The 17,651-nt window shown below is 42.2% G+C and overlaps 2 protein-coding genes across 2 annotated transcripts; both read right to left on the bottom strand.

Moving 5' to 3' along the window:
- Nucleotides 1–1,510: 1,510 nt before the first annotated feature.
- Nucleotides 1,511–11,513, bottom strand: LOC107310616 (lymphocyte antigen 6E-like). The gene is made up of 4 exons (XM_015856423.3): nucleotides 11,372–11,513; nucleotides 6,468–6,836; nucleotides 2,450–2,569; nucleotides 1,511–1,788 (listed from the first exon to the last, which is right to left on the bottom strand). The coding sequence occupies exons 2-4, from the start codon at nucleotides 6,517–6,519 to the stop codon at nucleotides 1,577–1,579; spliced, it is 384 nt and encodes a 127-aa protein (XP_015711909.1). The 5' UTR covers nucleotides 6,520–6,836; nucleotides 11,372–11,513; the 3' UTR covers nucleotides 1,511–1,576.
- Nucleotides 11,514–12,285: 772 nt separating this feature from the next.
- LOC107310639 (lymphocyte antigen 6E-like) lies at nucleotides 12,286–17,357 on the bottom strand. The gene is made up of 3 exons (XM_015856472.2): nucleotides 17,278–17,357; nucleotides 13,694–13,813; nucleotides 12,286–12,897 (listed from the first exon to the last, which is right to left on the bottom strand). The coding sequence occupies exons 1-3, from the start codon at nucleotides 17,327–17,329 to the stop codon at nucleotides 12,689–12,691; spliced, it is 381 nt and encodes a 126-aa protein (XP_015711958.2). The 5' UTR covers nucleotides 17,330–17,357; the 3' UTR covers nucleotides 12,286–12,688.
- Between the last annotated feature and the right edge of the window lie 294 nt (nucleotides 17,358–17,651).

Here is a 17,651-nt window from a genome sequence, read left to right as displayed (position 1 = left end):
CCTACCTATGCTTGATTTTTGTTTGGAATGCTTTGTTCATCCATGCAGGACTCCTGTTCACTCTGCTTGGTTTCTTGCCTGCGGAGATGCATCATTCTTTACCCTAGGGGATATGATCCTTTAATATTAACCTTGGATCTCTTTTCATTCTAGGAACTCTTCTCATAGTTGATATATATATCAACTATATACTATATATCATTCTGTGGTAGTATTCATTCAAGAAGGTCCCTTGTTGAGCTTACTGACTCCCATGGTTATAGAAACCAAGACCCTGTTGCCAACACCAGCAATGGATCCTTCCACATCTGCAGCCAGAAATACGCTGACTTTCAAGACAATGCTTTAGACAAATCAAAGATCTCATTTAGCCACCAAATAAAGCATCTCATAAAAATAAATAAATAAATAAAGTAACACCCACAACAACCACAAAACAAAGGCCCTGAATTGTTTGGATGAGTCCTGGTGTCAGAACACAGCTGAGCAAGTGTAGCTGCCAACTCTTCCCTTTTTTACTTTCGTTCCAGAGAAGTAAGCTTGCAGCAGGAGTTATGACCAGGAAGCTCTGAGCTATTTATGTTAGTCTTCACCTGCCTGCCCCTCTTCTCTCTAGACATCTCCAGGCCTCATACAGAACTTTTCTGCCTCCCTTCAGCTGTAGCTCTTGCAGGGAGAGGAGGAAGCAGAGAGCCTGGGATGTAAAACCCAACAAAGCCCAGCACAGTCAATCATTTCTATGCTATAGTTTTCATACAGCTATTTCACAGTCTCTAAATGACTGGGTTTGGCAATAGCAGTTGGGTTGGGTTGGCTCTGAAAAAAACGAAAAAGGGAAATAGACATAGAGACATTTTCATTTCCAGCTGCACCAAGTCTGTGTATGCCAAAGCATTTCCTTCTCCCTCCCATCTCCCCACTACCAGACATTGCATCTCCTCTCTAGGTCACATTTGTTTCTCTTTTCCTTTTCTCCAGACTCAGTTGGTACATCGAAGCTGGGAGATGAAGGATGCTCGTGATAACCTTCCAAGTGCAAAGAGCCATGGGAGCCAGAAATTGTTGCTGATTGAGGCTGGAGGAATTTCCAGAGACTAGCAGAAATAAGATTTACCTCTTCTTTCCTGTTTATGAACCGATGTGTGATAACCAACATATTGTGACCTGAAGAAGATACTGAACTTCTCCAGCATGCTGACATAACTATTGAACTATTACCTGTGTTCCTTACAGGGTGGATTGCTATTCCACATAGCGTTCATGTTGAATGTTCAACAGTCAAAGAGAAAAAAGTATGTCTCGAAGAATATCTTCAGAGCAGTAACTTTTTGAAGCCTGAACATGTCAAGAGGGTCTTTTACGTGTTTTCTTAGATGACACGACTGTTTGAAGAGACTTCAGATTCAAGTAGGATTAGGAAATCAAGAGGAGTTCAGCATCTAACTTACTGATATTCTTGAAAATCTGAGACAAAGCTCATCTGCAAGTCATGAGCTCTTGAGAGAAGTAATTATCCCAGTGTAACACACTTTTATTTCAGACAATAATGCCAACACAGGGAGCTTTTCCTAACCCATCACTGTCCACAAGCAAAGATGTAAGTGATACTAGCTAGGACACCCAGGAACATCATTGCATAGCTGCCTTGCTTGCTGCTGCCTCCATTCACATTGCACAATGGTTTCTCACAGCATGTAACATTCCGATGGGCTTGGATTTGTTGCTGACTTGTTTCTGGACACGTTGGAGAGCACTTCTTGGAGATGATGTATTTAGGCTTGTCGGGGTCTAATGAAGAGGTGAAGGGTAAAAAAAAAAAAAAAAAAAAAGAATGAATAAAATACAAGGATTATTGCTATAATGTTTTCCTAGCTAAATCTGTACTGGTGATTATTAGAAAAAACAAGGCTAGGAAGCAGTCCCCAAGACAAATATGTCCTCTTAGGACTAGCAGCAGTCTGGCCATGTCTATACAGCTGCTATATGATGATTGTCTTCTCTGGGCTCCATGTTATATCTGTCTCTAAAGTGATATTAGCGTAGAATCATAGAATCATTTGAGCTGGAAGGAATCTTTAAAGGTCATCTTGTCCAACTCTCGTGCAGTGAACAGGGACATCTACAGCCAGATCAGAGCCTGGTCCAGCTTGACCTTGGAAAGTCTGGGGCAAGAAGTCAGATACTTTTGCATGTTACTCTAAGATAGACAATGGATAGGAAGTTTTAACCAGAATTATGGTTTAGCTGGTGTTGCTATATATGGTGTCAGCATTTCCCCAACTCTTGATAACAGTATCAAGCAACTCCACACAGTGTTTGCAATAGGGAGCCGCAGGGTTTCCTAACAATTGGTGACTGGGTCTATTGTTTCCATGTGTGGCTGTGACTAGCATGAATTCATAGGGCTCCTTTTCCTACAGCGCAAATAAAGAGTTGTTCAGTAACTTACTTGTTCCAACATTGTCGCGGACAGTCACACAATATTTCTCTCCCTTTGCACACATGGAAATGGTTAAACAGTCCTTGTTGGACTCCTGTTCTTGGCACACATAGCACATAAACGGATAAACTGGGGGGAGAAAAAAAGTATGTTTTGTGTCTTAGGAACTTCAATACCTGCAATCCAAATATCTGCATTCTTCCTAGTTATATCCTGATAAATTCTCATGTGTGAATGACCAGTGACTTACTTTATCCCTTAACCTGTGGCAGCAATGTTAAATCCCTCTCTGTCTCATATGTCTCAGACTGAGAAGTATTATCGATCTGTTTGCAGTCTCTGGCAGCAGTAGATGTGAGTGGAATTCAAGGATTTGAGTGACTTTTACGATGGAGATTATTGCTGAGCAATAGCTTCTCTGTCCTGAGAGTTCCTTCATGTGGATTATCAATGGCTGCTCATTTGCTTCTCCTGAAGGGTTTGCCATGGAAAACTTAAGGATGCCTGAGTCCTGAAGTATTTTGAGGAGATGAACATTGCCTAGTGTCCTACTTTTCTTTTAGCTGTCTTGCAGAGTACTGTCATGTAGCTTTTCTTGAGGTCAGACACCACTGAGTGAGCTGGCCTAACCTCAGTCCTAGGGAGCCTAGGGAGAGCAGTTAGATGCCGTGTAGAACTTCTGCATACTACTGTAGGATAGACAGTAAATGGGAAGTCTTAACCAAAAGTATGGTTTAAATGTATTTGTCTGAAATACAGATATAGAGGATGACCAGCAGCACAGGCAGACAGTGATGAGTTGTCCTGTCTGTCAAGAATGCTTATGCTTGCTGTGAGATACAGAAGATTATATAGTAAAAAGGAAAGCCTATGGAAAGTGATGATAAAATGAGAGAATAACAAAAACAACCCAAAACCAGAAATACAGTGTGCATGAGAAACCAGATCCTAGCTCAGCAGATTAACTGATTTATAGACTTGGTTGTGGTGATTGCATTCTGAGCATTCCAAATCACCGGGAGCAAAATATGTGTTTGTGTGTGTAGGAGAGGGGATTAGTTTATTTAAAAACACAGATATTTTTGGAAAGTGAATCAACGCAAAATGCTTGCCAAGCTCCTGGTAAATGTGGGGACACTGTCAGTAATGAAAGGGCAGAACACAACTAGAGGACACGTTTCTGTGAGCGTGGTTTTGCCTGATAAGAAGTTGGCTACAAAGAAGTATAAGGACAGTGTAGTTCAGAGAAACTATTAAATTAGAAGTTCCTGATGGTCACGTGGCTGTTAGGTGAAGTCCTCGGTGACTGGAAAAGGGAAATATAACTCCTATTTATAATAAAGGGAGGAAGGAGGACCTGGGAAACTACAGGCCAGTGAATTTCATCTCTGTGACTGGGAAGGTTATGAAACAAATCTTCCCGGAAGAAATGTTAAAGACACATGTGGGACAAGCAGGTGATCTGAGACAGCCAGCATGGCTTCACGAAGGGAAGATTGTGCCTGACCAATCTGTCGGCCTTCTGTGATGGAGTGATGGCATCAGTGGACAAAGGAAAGGCAACTAATGCTATTTACCTGGACTTGTGCAAGGCCTTTGACATGGTCCCACATCATATCCTTGTCTCTAAATTGGAGAAATATAGGTTTGAAGAGTGGACTATTCAGTGGATAAGGAGTTGGTTGGATAGTCATAGACAGAGGGTTGTTGTTGGTGAATCTCTGGCCAGGTGGAGGTTGGTGACTAGTGGTATCCCACAGCAGTCTGTCTTGGGACTGATACTCTTTAATGTCTTTATCTATAACATAGATGATAGGATTGAATGAATTCTCAGCAAGTCTGCAGATGACACCAAGCTGAGTGGTGCAGTTGTGTCAATGGTTTATGGGCTGATTCGGCCCAGTTCTGTGACTTATGGGACAGGGGGACCCTGTCCCATAAGGGAAAGGAGGGGAAGGGAAGGGAAGGGAAGGGAAGGGAAGGGAAGGGAAGGGAAGGGAAGGGAAGGGAAGGGAAGGGAAGGGAAGGGAAGGGAAGGGAAGGGAAGGGAAGGGAAGGGAAGGGAAGGGAAGGGAAGGGAAGGGAAGGGAAGGGAATCACCGAAAATGTACTGTAAGCTGAGTTCTAGGTGATTTTGATCTGTGGATGTAACAAAGGAATTAAAAAATGCATGTGATTCAGTAAAGTATGTTGTACTAAGATAAAATTGACCCCATAAATGTAGGACAAGAAACAACAGGTTGTGTTACAATTAAGAATGGCAGTGTAAATAGTGGGAACCGACGGTGTCACACCGTAGCAATGAAAACAAACATCACCCAAAGGAACACGGGCAGCAATGTCATGTGGAAGGTATGCAAGGTGGCCTTTCCACTCCGTCAAGACCTCAGCTGAAACACTGATGTCCAAATCTGTATGCGGCACTTCAAAAAATATGCAAAGCACTTGGAGAGAGACCAGAGGAAAGGGAGGAGAAGTGGTCAGAGATCTTGAAAATACAGCCTTGTAACAAATATTTGAAGCATTTAACTTTCTCGGTCAAACCGAGATAACATTGAGGAAAGACATAGTAACCCTATTCAAAGAAGAAAAAAGAACCTGCATGGAAGGTAATAAACTCCCTATGGTGAAAACGGGAGAACTACATAAGAGGAGATGGTCGTTAGATATTTAGATTAGCTCATTTAAAGTAGTGTCTTAGCAGTTCCAGGCTGTTTTATCTTCTTTTTTGGAAACTTTCAAAGCCACATCTGACAAACATCTGCCTGATCTGGCTCAGCATTGGAGCAGTGAAAAGGATCTTGACCTTCTAAGATTTCTTATGGTCCTACATTCTATACTGGTGAGATCATGGAAAGAAATTAAAATGACCATGTTTTTTGGGCTGTGAGACCAAGTGTTTTGATCAAAATTTGACACAGGAATGGAATGGAACCCCAGATACACGAGAAGAATAAAATAATGGTTGTCTACAAGACTACCTTTGTATTAGTATGGAAAGTTGTGATCTTTCAGTCTTGAGTGTAGAAGTCTTGAGTTAGAATTACTAGCTTTCTCTGATCTAGACTAGGCTACAGAAAGACGCTGTTTAAAAAGCTGTTTTAACATCCATTTGCAAGCTAATATCAACATGGAACATCATTGGCCCACTAGAGCAATAAAATATGCCAATGAAATGTGTTCTGCCAGAGTCCTGGATCTCATATCACATAGGACTGGGCAAAAAGTCATTTTCTTGTACAGTTTCATACCCCTTTCCTCACCCAAAAACCATCCAAAACTTGCAGGCATACTGAAGAACCATCTGCCAAAATAATGTGGGAGTAAAGCTTTGATACATCGGAGAGCAAGAATTAATTAAATGCCTCTTTCTCAACCCCTGCTAGATATATATCATGGTTTCTGGGAAACCATCAGGCGTGGGGAGATATTGGCAATCTAATCGTTATTCCTACATGCCCGTAGCAATGCAGCAATACACGTGGATCAGCCTCAGAAGGAAGACACACACATTTAGAATACTTCAGGCTTCCCTTTGGAAGAAGTATGCCTTTAACATTGTGTATGCATGGAAAAGTTCTTTCACCTCTGACTCTGATTTCACCTATAAAAATCCTCTCTGCTGCATTTCCTAGTGAACAAAACAAGTGACGCACCACATGGCTCCCTATAATGAAGGAAGCAGCAGCATGGAAAAGGATGTAAAATATTTAAAACCAGTATGAATAAAAAATATGCTTTCTTATATCTTCTGGCACTTTTAACTTGCATAGCTGAGAAGGATCCTGTAGACCACTGTATGAATATAACCCAGCATCCAGTGCAACATACAACTATATTACTCGGTACTGCCTGCTGGAAAGAATTACTTTATCAAGATCTTATTCTGCAACAAATAGTGTGCTCAGTGTTAGTCAAGGTATATGTGGAAGCTGGCAGTAGCATGGCTGAGGCTCTGCAATACTGCAAAGCTGAGGATAGCTCCCCAAATTCCATCTTCTCATTGGTAACAGCATTAGAGGCTCACCTTGCTCCACACACAGGACAGCAATCAGCAAGATAACAGGAGCAGTCTTCATCTCCACCAGATCCTCTCAGCTCAACTGGGAAGGTGTTTGGAAGACAGGTTATATACCTTTTGAACAGCAGCAGTTTTACAGGTTCCAGGCATGAAGTCAACCCAAGGGTGTGTAAGGTGCGTGTGGGAGTTCTCCATGCTGGAGCCCATGGAGCAGGATATCACAATGGGGAAAAGTCCCTTTAGCACCCCGTTTATTGCACCTCCAGTCTTATGAGTAATGGGGAAATGGGAGATGGCTCTTCTCTCTCTCTGGTTGCCTTTACTTCTCCCTGTCTTCCCACAGAAGCAGCAGCTGCACTGATGAAATAGCGGAGCCTGCAGGCAAAGGAAAACAGTCTTGGCAGTGCATTTTTGTAATCCCTTTTCCAGGGCTCATACAACAGTCTTAATTGTTACACAGAACCAGAAGGCCAGACTCACACCTACACTGATATAGCTCCAAAGAAGTCAGTTTTACACTAAATGAAGTTGCATAGTGGTTATTCACACAAAATATTTTTCTTAATTTTTTTTTGTGTGTCAGCTTTCATTTTCTTATCCTTTTTTCCCCCCCTTTAACTGCAGTTAATCCCTGTGCTCACTCATCTCTTCGTTGTATTTCTTGAATACCTTCTGAAATTCCATAAATGTTTTATTTAATGACGTTTTGCTTCTATTTCAGGCATCTTTTAGAGAGTCTGCTTTTCTCCATACCCAGCACTTCCTGGATATCAGGCCTCTATTTACAATACCGCCAATTGTCACTCTGGAATTCTCAGTCTACTTAAAAATAAAAAAAAAGGCCATCTTTCACAATGTCTCTTTTTCAATCTCTGCTCTTAAATAAATCATTTTCTCTGTGTATGTCTCCTCTGAATTTCTTAAGATCAGCTTCTGACATTCTGGGAAATAGGATGTGTCTTGTAAGAGCTTGTGCTTCTGCTTCAGTGTTCCTCTGAGGTGAGACTTGTCCTGCACAGCAGGGAGCAGAATGCACAAAAGAACAAGTTGTCAAAACCCCCTTTTTCTGACAATTACGGAACAACACAGCTGGTGTTTTTTGCAGTAGCCATCAGTAGGGTATTCTACTGGTCTTTGCAACACAAGGTGTTGTTTCCTTTGTGTCTGATTCATTTAACACTGGATGAATTCCTTATCCTCATGACATCTCGACACTTTGCAGGCGTTTCCAAAACTGCTCCAGGAGTTGCATAATCAGGTGGTGAATTCCATAATTAATCAAGACCGATGTCAAAATAGTCATCTTTTCTCATGGTGTTGTAGATTTGTCAGGCTTATAGGGGGACATGCTGGTAAAGGTCACATTAAACCTTTTGCTTTGCAGAGGGCAGTCAAGTTTATTGTGTCTTATAAACAGGTTGTTGTTCCATAATCAGTGCGTATCTCTTTCTGCTGTTATTTTGCAATGAGGCTAAAAGGAAACAACCTTTTTCCTTTTGTTTTTCTCCTATTAATTAACCCATAGACTTTTGTTCTGTGCATATATTCACCTTTTCTCAGTGTGTGCAAGGCTGCCTTATTTATTGCCATAGGCCCTTGTTTTGCCAGTGGACAGGGTCAGCACAAATGTCATATACACCAGATTAAAGAAGTGTGTCTATTTTTACTTAAATTTAAAGTAATGAGATAATCATAGAATCACAGAACCATAGAATCACTCAGGTTGGAGTGATAATAAGCAAAAGGATACAGACAGAATAATACAGAACAAGGCAGTGCATTTAACCATTACTATATGATGATAGCTCCGACTTTGCTACAAGAGGTCCATCTTTCACACTGTTGAATAAACAAGATTACGTGACAATTAGGAGGAAACATCTGGTTTCATTTTCCCTTTGTATTCCACATCAAGCCTGGCCAGGGCTCAAGGAGAAACAAAGGAAGTTTGCATACTAGTAGGCCTTCACACTATGCTTCTAAACAAAGAAAGGTTAATACATTCTCATAGTGCTTTATGTAAACTACATCTTTTGCTAATGAGATGTTTTGTCCAAGATTTATATTTTGCTAATTATCATGCATATTTTGCTAATGATCAGATATGTAATGCTGAGTTGTGAGATTCACCTAGAGGTCAACTTTGATTCGAGGCCTACTGTTCAGGCCTTAGTACTTCAACCCCATCATGCAAATCTTGCCAACACCCATTTGTTTCTACATGAACTTTAATGAAGTAGGATTTTGGCTCATTGCTTTCATCAGATCACCAGCTTATTAGTCATCAAGTGCAGCTAAGAACTGCCAACAAGTGTGTACTGAGTTTAAGAAGACAAAATTGAGTAGGAAACTTGTATGTCAAACAGGGAGCTGTTCTCAAGACATTAAAGTCTTTGCTATTCCCTGGGCATATTATAATGCTGGCGCATGCTCTCTTCCCAGCATCTAGAGAGAACTAATTTGCAGCCCAGTGACTATGATTCACAATGATTCCCTATTTCCCAAGAGGACAGATTACAAAATTCAAAGCAGTCAAAGACAACAATTAAGCAGTCAGAATGGGGAAGCAAGCTTCTCCTGCTGACCTTAGCCTGGAGGAAGGCCTGGAGCTGGCCAATCAGGGGCACCATGTGGGAAGATCGAAATTGAGGAAGATCAAAATAAACATGGGGGCTGAGTCACCTCTGTAGAATGATTTCATCAATACTCATTTGGGAAATCTAAAATGAACCTCAGAGTGGAGCTTTGAGTTGTCTATATATTTAAGGCCAGGCTGGATATGGCTCTTTGCAACCTGGTCTGGTGACTGGCAACCCTGCACACAGCAGGTGGGTTGAAATTAAATGATCATTATGGTCCATTTCAACCCAGGCCATTCTGTGATTCTATGATTCTATTTTTGAAAAAGTTTTGGTTTTTTGAAGACCTTACACTGATCTTACACACCCGCCTTGTCTCTTCCTTTGTCCCTGGTGTACTTATTATAGAATCATAGAATTATAATCATTATCGATCTGATCTGCACAAATAAGGGAAGAAAACTGACACTGTGAGGGAAAAATAGAGACAACTCATGAAAGGAGAGCAGAAGGCAGCATAAAAATTTCCGTATCAATGGCGATAAAGCCTTGAGTTGAGGGAAAACAAGAGCCAAGGTCAAATCACCTCCTACACATGCCTGATTTAGTCAGGGCAAGGTCTCCTTGACTGATTCAAGTCCTGGCATTGTAAGTGAGAGCACTGAAAACCGAGCTCTTATGTAATCCACGTAGAGAGAGCCAACTTCTACCAAGATCAATCCCAGCTATTTGAGTGAGACACCAGTCTTCTTCCCAAGAACCTTCAAGGCATCTCAAGTGTCTACAAGGCAGACTGGTGTTCCCATGGGAAGAGTGTGTAGTAACTGTAGCCAACAGATAAGAAACCCTGGTAGAGGGATCTGAAATTAGGCATGGAAGATGTTACATCAGGATTTCTCAGGAAGGCTAGCAGAGAGGAGTCTTCTGTTATACAAGAACTATTGCCAAGGAGAATTTTCCATGGAAGGACCTCCTGTGCCTCAGGGCAATTGCTGCTCCCATCTCCAGATAAGGACCATTTTATGTAACATGAGATGTGAGTCAGTCTTGATGGGTTGTGTTGCTGGGCAACATGGAACGTAAAACCTTTGGGGTCATAGAATAACACAGGATCACAGAATGGCCCAGGTAGGAAGGGATCTCAAGTATCATTAATCTCCAATTCCCTGCTTCAGGTAGGGCCATCATCCTGCACATTTAATACTAGACAAGGCTGACCAGGGCCCCATCCAACCTGCCTTTGAACACTTCCAGGGACAGGGCATCCACAACCTCTCTGGGCAGCCTTTTCCAGCACCTTACCACTCTCAATAGTAAAGAATAGGGAGAAACAAAGTGATAAAGGCAGGCTGGTGCCCACAGCTGGATCTGCTCCCTTTGGGACAGGAATCCTGGCTTCCCAGTGCTGTTCATAACTCCTCCATTAAACAGCCATAAGCAGAACATAGATCATAGAATCATTAAGATTGAAAAGACCACTATGACCATCTAGTCCAAGCATTAACCCAACAAAACTGAAATCTTGCATGAATTCCTGCATTACAGAAGCAGGATCTATCACGTTTCTTCAGCCCTTTGGTCCAAACATTTTTCTTTCAGGTCCCAGCCTTCCTGTCAGCCCAAAAGAGAGGCACCTTCCAAGCTCAGGTAGCACAGAACACTACCTTCTTTTAAACCTGGATGCCAAGAATAGGTTTATATTCCCAAGTTCACCAGGACAAGATGTGTCCTGCAATCACTGCAGTCACTGTTACTATTCCCAGCCTGATCTTGGTCTGTGCCAACTAACAATGTCCCTAAGAAATCCTAAAACTGGGGATAGCAAAGACTGGAGACTACTTCAAACAGCCTGATTTTCACAATCTCGTGATCTGGTTTAAGGGCAGAGTATGGCCATTTGAGGGCAGAGCATGGTCGCAGAAGTTGTTGGCTCGTTCAAGATGTTCAAATGTGTATGTCACAGAAGTACCTCTAAATTTGGCAGGAGGGAAAGAAAGGTGAAGGCAGCAGATTGGATAGAAGGCAGGAACCAGCTCAACTGAAGAATAGCAGTGCAGTAGAAACCATACGGACAACAAAGATTCTTGTAGCTAAAGATGGATTATCCTTGGCCAATCCTGCATTTGCACCAAGGAGAAAAAAAGTGAGATTAATCTCTAGCAAGAAAATAAGTATTGGAAGGGAAGTCCAGGCTGGCGCTGGATGAAGAAGGAAGGCTAGGAAATAGCTAGAGAACATGTAGTCAGATACAAAAGAAAGGAAGGGTGGACAAAAAGGGACAGGAGCAGGCTGAATAAGCTGGGGCTGTAAGACCACATTTCCTTTGCAAACCTGTTATAAAGATCCAGATATTTCTCACTATAGCTGTTCCTCTGCTCCCGGCAAGTCCCAGTTGAGTGAACAACACATACAGCTTCTCTCCCTGTGTGGTGAGCCTATGGAGACAGAACCAGCTGGGTGAGCTGCACCCAGCTAATTATCCTGGGAGATCTTTGATGGAGTAATCCTAATGGAGAGCTTCTCCAGCTCAGGAGAAAGCATTTCAGCATTAAGTGACTCACTTTGAAAGAGTTTCAGTGAGCAAATCTCTCATTCACAGCTATTATCCACAAGGAAGGTCAGCAAAGGGGAATGAGTTCCTTCAATTTTAACACAGGTAGAAAACTTGACTAGCAAACATAAGAGATTTGTCCTCAGCGTTAAGTATTTGTTATACACTCCAGCAGACACAGGGTAGAAACCACCTTTTCTTTTTTCTGATGAGTTTCCTTTAAGCACTGCTTTAGCTACTTTTCTTTCTTTTCAAGATAATCCATAATGCTTATAAAGCAACTTCCACTGGAAGAAGTGATTTCTTAAATCGTTGTAAGAAAAATTTAATGCTCAAGATCCCTTCATTTTCAGTCCTACCTCATCCCCTCTGTTTGCCTGCTGAAGATCACAGCAGCCATTTACTTTCCGCCAGCGGACCCAGAAGAGAAACTGAAAGCAAGTCAAATAGAACTGATCTTACTCTGAAACAGACTTACAAAATGGCACTTCTAGCTATTAAAAACAAAACAAGACAAAAAATCCGCAAAGGAAAACCTTAGGAGAGGCTTCCCAGAGTGAATGAGAAGTGAATGCAATATATTTCAGCATCATTTCCATCCAACTTGCAAACGAATGCTTCCACTTTTGTTGCTGGTAACGTGGATGCACCCAGCTACTGCACCCTATGTGCCGTATCACACACTCACACAACAGAGTAAAATAAAACTTTATTGTGCTCAGCTTCTGTTTTAACAAATCGAATATCAAATGGGAAAAAATGGTATAAGGGGAAAAGTGGCACAAGAGAATGGTAGGGCCAAAATGAAGGGCAAAAATGTATGGAGTTATAAAGTTTTGTAGTAGGAGAGATGGTGTCTATACAGTACTCTGTGTATGGTACAGAGCATACACAGCGTTCTAAACACCATTCTGAGGTAGGGTCATGCTCTTGCGCATGGCTGTCAGAGCATGGAAAGAGTAAAATATTTACTGATGGGATGAGACACGACAGGTTGAAGAGACAGGATGACGTTCACCCTGGCAGAAACTTCTGTACAGACGAGATAGTGAACTCTTGCAGTGCAAGGCCAAGTAGCTCCTTTCCCCCCATCCCCTTTAGAGCCCCAGACGAAGGATGCAGGCAAGACTGGCCAAGACACCCACAGCTATCATGGTGTAACTGGTTTTCACACTGCTGGCCCCACTGATGTTGCAGAAGGAAGTCTGGCAGCAGCTAGTGGCAATACCTGCAATCCCTATATTCAGGTCAATTGTTGGGCAAATTGCAGCACATTTCTTGGTAATGCTTTGCTGACGGTCATCACCTGAAGTGGGAGAGAGAGATCAAGGGGAAAAGTCAGATTTTTTTATCTCATATTTTTTAATAAATGATAAACTGTCTGCACAATATGCAGTGGGGAATGTGCTGTTCTGTACTGAATGCTGATGGCTTTCCCTCGCTGCATCATTATTTGTTTATAGGTGACCTATGGAGACCTTCCCTTGACCTTAAGGCTCCTATGCCATGTTCAGACCCAGCGGAATGGAACCTGAAGCATAAATTCAGACATCTAATGCATTTCTTTAGTGCAAGATTGCCCTATCTCTAGAGATGTTCAAAGCCAGGTTGGAAAGGGCCCTGGACAACCTTATCTAATGCCTGATTTATCACTTGGCAAATGTGTCTATGGCAGGGTTTTGGAACTAGATGATCTTTTAGATCCCTTACAACCCAAGCCGTTCTATGATTCTCTGTGGTTCCACAATTCTATGTCATCATCATCTTGCCTTGGCTTTCTCCCTTGCACAGCATCCGGTCTTTTCTAGTTCTAGCACTCTGTCAATATATCTTTAAGCCCATGGATTAGACAAGGTTGTTGCACAAAGAAATCTTCTCTTTTCCATCATTTCCCTCTCCTGGGTGTGTTTTACAAGCATTGTTACGATATATTGTGACAGAGATGAATTAGCTGAGTTCACGCCTGAAGCAATACTTGTTGTTTTTGTGACAGGATCCTTCTAATTCTTCTGTCATATCTCCCGATGGGAGGACACCTGCAGTCAGCCTAATCTCAAACCTTGTTTGTCAGGAGAGAGCCCTAGAAAAAGCTTCACACTCACCGAGTCCCTTAGTAGAATATGTCGTAAGACAGTAGTTCTCATGGTCAGCACACTTGGTTGGATTTAAACATTGCATGTTGGAAGTTGCATCTTTGCATGTGAAACACGTCAAGGAGAAAGCTGCAGAAGAAGCACACAACATCCATCACTCATCTCTAGAAATATTCATAGGAAAACAAAGCTGGTGATGCTAGTCCAGGCTGAGGATCTATCAAGCACAACCACCACAGGCAGGCATCCAAATTTGGACCAAAATTGCTCTTTCTTACCAAAATTGCTTTAAGTTCAAATTCTTGTGGGTTCACTTATTTAGTAATCCTCAAGGAACATCCATTCTGGATACTTAATTGAGTCTCACTTGAATCCATTTAAATTCCTGGCATCAGAAATGTTAGTTGGAAAGTCTACTACTACTGGAAGCATGAGGCTCTTGTGGTCTCTTTCTAACCCAATTTCTGACACCTCTCCCCATCTCCATCTGTTGGCCAATAGACCAACTGATTCCTGTCCATTCTCTTTTGCATCTCCTTCAAGTTATCTGAAGAGTCCTGGCCAATACATTCTTTCTCAGAACAGACAGGTGGACTGACAGTGAATTCTTACAAAAAAATTTGAATCCTATAAGGAAGAGAGATCTGAGAGTAAATTCTCTGGCCATACCGAATTTTTTCCCTGCATGTTCCCACAACTTATCTCAAATAAGAGACAAGACATGTAGCTCTCCATCTCAGTGTTTGGTGGGAAGGGGGATGCTTGCATCTGATGAATTCATTCCTGGGGCTTTCCTGCACTGGGAAGCAATCCTGGCTCTGTGGATGACGTGGCTCAGCAAACTAGCTCCTCAGCTTCAGCACATTCCTTTTTCTAGTCATCCAAGGGTAAATACTCACTAATACTACAAATTTGGTACATCTGTAACACCGTGCATCTGCAAAGTGCTGTGCTAATAGGAATGAATGAAAACAGCTTGTGCTCAAGTAAGCTAAAGCAGTCATTCATAGCAAAGAGATCCTTAGGGAAGGTTTCTTTGCATGATAACAGGAATTTCCTGCTCATCTGTTTATCTGGAGCAAACACTCCTGCAGTAATGCCACCCAAAGGGGATTAGTCTCATTCTTCTCATTCTCAGGCTATCCCTTTCTGTGACCAGTTAATATTCATCTTATTCTTGTGCCAGTAATCTTCCTTAGCTTTGTTTCCCTTTCTCTTCTTTTCCCGCATCCTTCTTCTCTCTTGCCCAAGTTCCTTTGCCCTTCCTGGTACCTTTGCCGGAAGTGTCTTAGCCACATTTCTGCCCTTTTTGGACCCAAACAGGGGTCAAATAAGTCTGTCTGACCCAAACAGAATCTCCACTCCATTAACCCAAGTGACCAGAGCATGCACTGTATATCACAGGAAACCACAAAAATGAATTTTAGGGAAGAAGTACCCATCTTTCCCTGTCTAAGTTGGAGCTGCTTCCTCACCCCCACTGCAGCTAACAACTCATTTTCCCTTCCCATAGCCACTCAGTACTGACCTTCACTTTCCTCTTGTGGCCTCTAATCCTCACATGTTCTACCCTCCTTCTTTTATCTCTTGATGAAGAGCACCTAGCAGAGGACACGGAGCTTGGGTGGCTGGGCTTGTCTCAGATACCATCTCTCTCCTTTCCCAAGCTCAACATTTGCATTGCCTTGCTCACTTCTCTTGTGCAACTTGAAAGCAGGCACATCTCTGCTCCAGTCCACTGGGAACCACCCTTTCCATCTTGATAGCCATACACTCGAGCAGAGTCATCAGACTGGGTTTTCTAGACATGTAGTACATTTAGTACTTTAATGACAATTAAGATAAACTTTATAGACCTTTGCAGGAAATTGTGGAACTTGTTGCATGCCCAAGTCCTGTTTCATCCCAGATTCCCAGTGCTAGTAATTTCAGAGTCCTGTTGAACTCAGTCTCAAAGCAAGAGACATTCACAACTGCCCTTTGCTCCCAGTAAGCATCTACTGATTTTTGGGTGGTCCTGTGAGGAGCCAGGAGTTGGACTTGGTGATCCTTATGGGTCCCTTCCAACTTAGCATATTCTATGATTCTACTAAAGGCATGTGGCTGCCTTGAAGGTCTTCTGCCTCTAGTAAGGAAAATCTCTGCTCTAAATGAAATGGAACATTCTTCAGTGAAGATTCTCATGCAAATAATTTGAGCCACATGGATAAACAGTTAACATATGTAAGGCACTAGAAAGTACAAGTTCTGGCAGAGGTAGAATTTGCACCATTAAAATCATTCAGGTTCGAGATTAATTGGAATAGCTACCAGCTTTCTGGCTAGATTGCACAGCAAAGTGGTGCTGCCTATGTTTTAATTTTTATCAACTCCTTTAGTGAGTTTGCTGTCTCATCATGTGATCTTTATTAAAAAAATGTGATTTTAGTTGATAAGCTGCAGGAAGGGATTGGCTTTATTGCCTTTGAGTTTCTCAACCCCATTGAGTACATGCCAAGTTTGAAGCCGGTGAAGTCCCACAGTAAAGACAATTACAGCCTCAAATTAACTATGAGCCTTACTGGTCTGCTAGGTGGGGACTGAAACTGACAGAAATACGCAGGTATTCTCTGGCCCTATAACTGAGTCAGAGAAATATTAGGTTTATCCTAGGTTTAGAATAGGGCAAAAGCCATCTGAGCTGAGAAAATCAAACATTTCCCCTGACGTAGTCAGAGGAACATTCAGACAAGAAAAAAAAGAGTTATCGTAATGAGGATGGGACCCTGTGGTTCCATCCCAAACCTGGGATCAGAGTTGACAAAGAAACTGCAGGAAAGAGATGGGAGACAGAGCTACATCTTCTTGCAGCACAAACATCTCTATCAAGTTAGGTGATTAAGGTTTCTAATTGCAACCAATAAATTAGCAAGATAAAAAATGTCAGGCTATATTTTCTTATAGGTCAAATTTGCAGGCTTATTGGAGATATTTAAGGTCAGGCTTGAGAGGTATCTGAGCACACTGATCAAGCTGTAGGTGTCCCTGTTCACAGCAGGGAACTGGACTAGATGACTTTTAAAGGTCCCTTTCAACGCAAATGGTTCTGTGATTCAGTGATTCCATATTACCAATGATTCTATATTACCTCTTCCAGCTCTGTATAATCCTCAGTTAAGTTCCCCTCCTCATGGAGCTCCACCATGCTCTCAGATCCCTACACAGAGCCAATCCAAATGCTGGAGTGAGTTGGAAGGTGTCAGGTGAGAGAGCATCTCAACCCCCACTTCAGCTCCTCAGCATCATTTCAGCCTGGACCAGGCTCTAAGCGCCTGATCTAGTTGCAGATGTCCACGTTCATTGCAGAGGAGTTGAATGAGGTGACCTTTATAGATCCCTTCCAACTCAAATAGTCCTATGGTTCTATGATTTCTCCTGGTAGGAAAACAGCAGCCCACAGAAAGGATTGGCTGCTCTTATCCCGAGGAATGGAATATCCTCTAGAGCATAATAATCACTATTTGTGCTGCAAAATCCTCTCCTCAGCCTGCAGTGTCAATGACATGCCCCAGCTCCTGCCTTTTGCTTGCACAAAACAACCCCTGGCGACTCACCAGTCTCCGTGCACAGGGCAATGACAAGCAGGACAAGAAGAGAAGCCTTCATCCTTTACAGTTCTCACAGCCTCCAAAATAAGCAGAGCTCACACGTGGCAGCTTTTATACCTCTGCTGTGTTTGCTTTTATGGCAGGATAATAACCATGGTGTTGCAGTGCGTCAGGCAATGACTGATTGAGAGTAACATGCCAGTGCTTGTATGGGGAAATATGCTTTGTTGGAAATCTAAACAAGCACATATCTTCCCCCCCTATTCTTCTCTGAGTTATTTCACAATGTGGCTTACTCATCTGGTACTAAGTATGAAACAGTTTCTAATTCTGGATAAGTAGAGGAAAAGCAACACAGGAAAACAGAACAGAGTCCACGT

This window comes from Coturnix japonica, chromosome 2 (assembly GCF_054131305.1).
Source record: "Coturnix japonica strain WE chromosome 2, WE-NBRP24, whole genome shotgun sequence".
Lineage (NCBI taxonomy): Eukaryota > Metazoa > Chordata > Aves > Galliformes > Phasianidae > Coturnix > Coturnix japonica.
Note: the sequence above shows the minus strand (reverse complement) of the source record. Positions and strands in the feature narration are given on the sequence as shown.

Excerpts from the sequence above, each read along its gene's own strand:
- LOC107310616 (XM_015856423.3), bottom strand. The coding sequence starts at position 6,519 with ATGAAGACTGCTCCTGTTATCTTGCTGATTGCTGTCCTGTGTGTGGAG. Across the intron at positions 2,570-6,467 it reads TGTCCTGTGTGTGGAGCAAG|TTTATCCGTTTATGTGCTAT; the intron begins GTGAGCCTCTAA and ends TTCTCCCCCCAG. Across the intron at positions 1,789-2,449 it reads CCGCGACAATGTTGGAACAA|ACCCCGACAAGCCTAAATAC; the intron begins GTAAGTTACTGA and ends CCTCTTCATTAG.
- LOC107310639 (XM_015856472.2), bottom strand. The coding sequence starts at position 17,329 with ATGAAGGCTTCTCTTCTTGTCCTGCTTGTCATTGCCCTGTGCACGGAG. Across the intron at positions 13,814-17,277 it reads TGCCCTGTGCACGGAGACTG|CTTTCTCCTTGACGTGTTTC; the intron begins GTGAGTCGCCAG and ends CTTCTTCTGCAG. Across the intron at positions 12,898-13,693 it reads ATATTCTACTAAGGGACTCG|GTGATGACCGTCAGCAAAGC; the intron begins GTGAGTGTGAAG and ends CTCCCACTTCAG.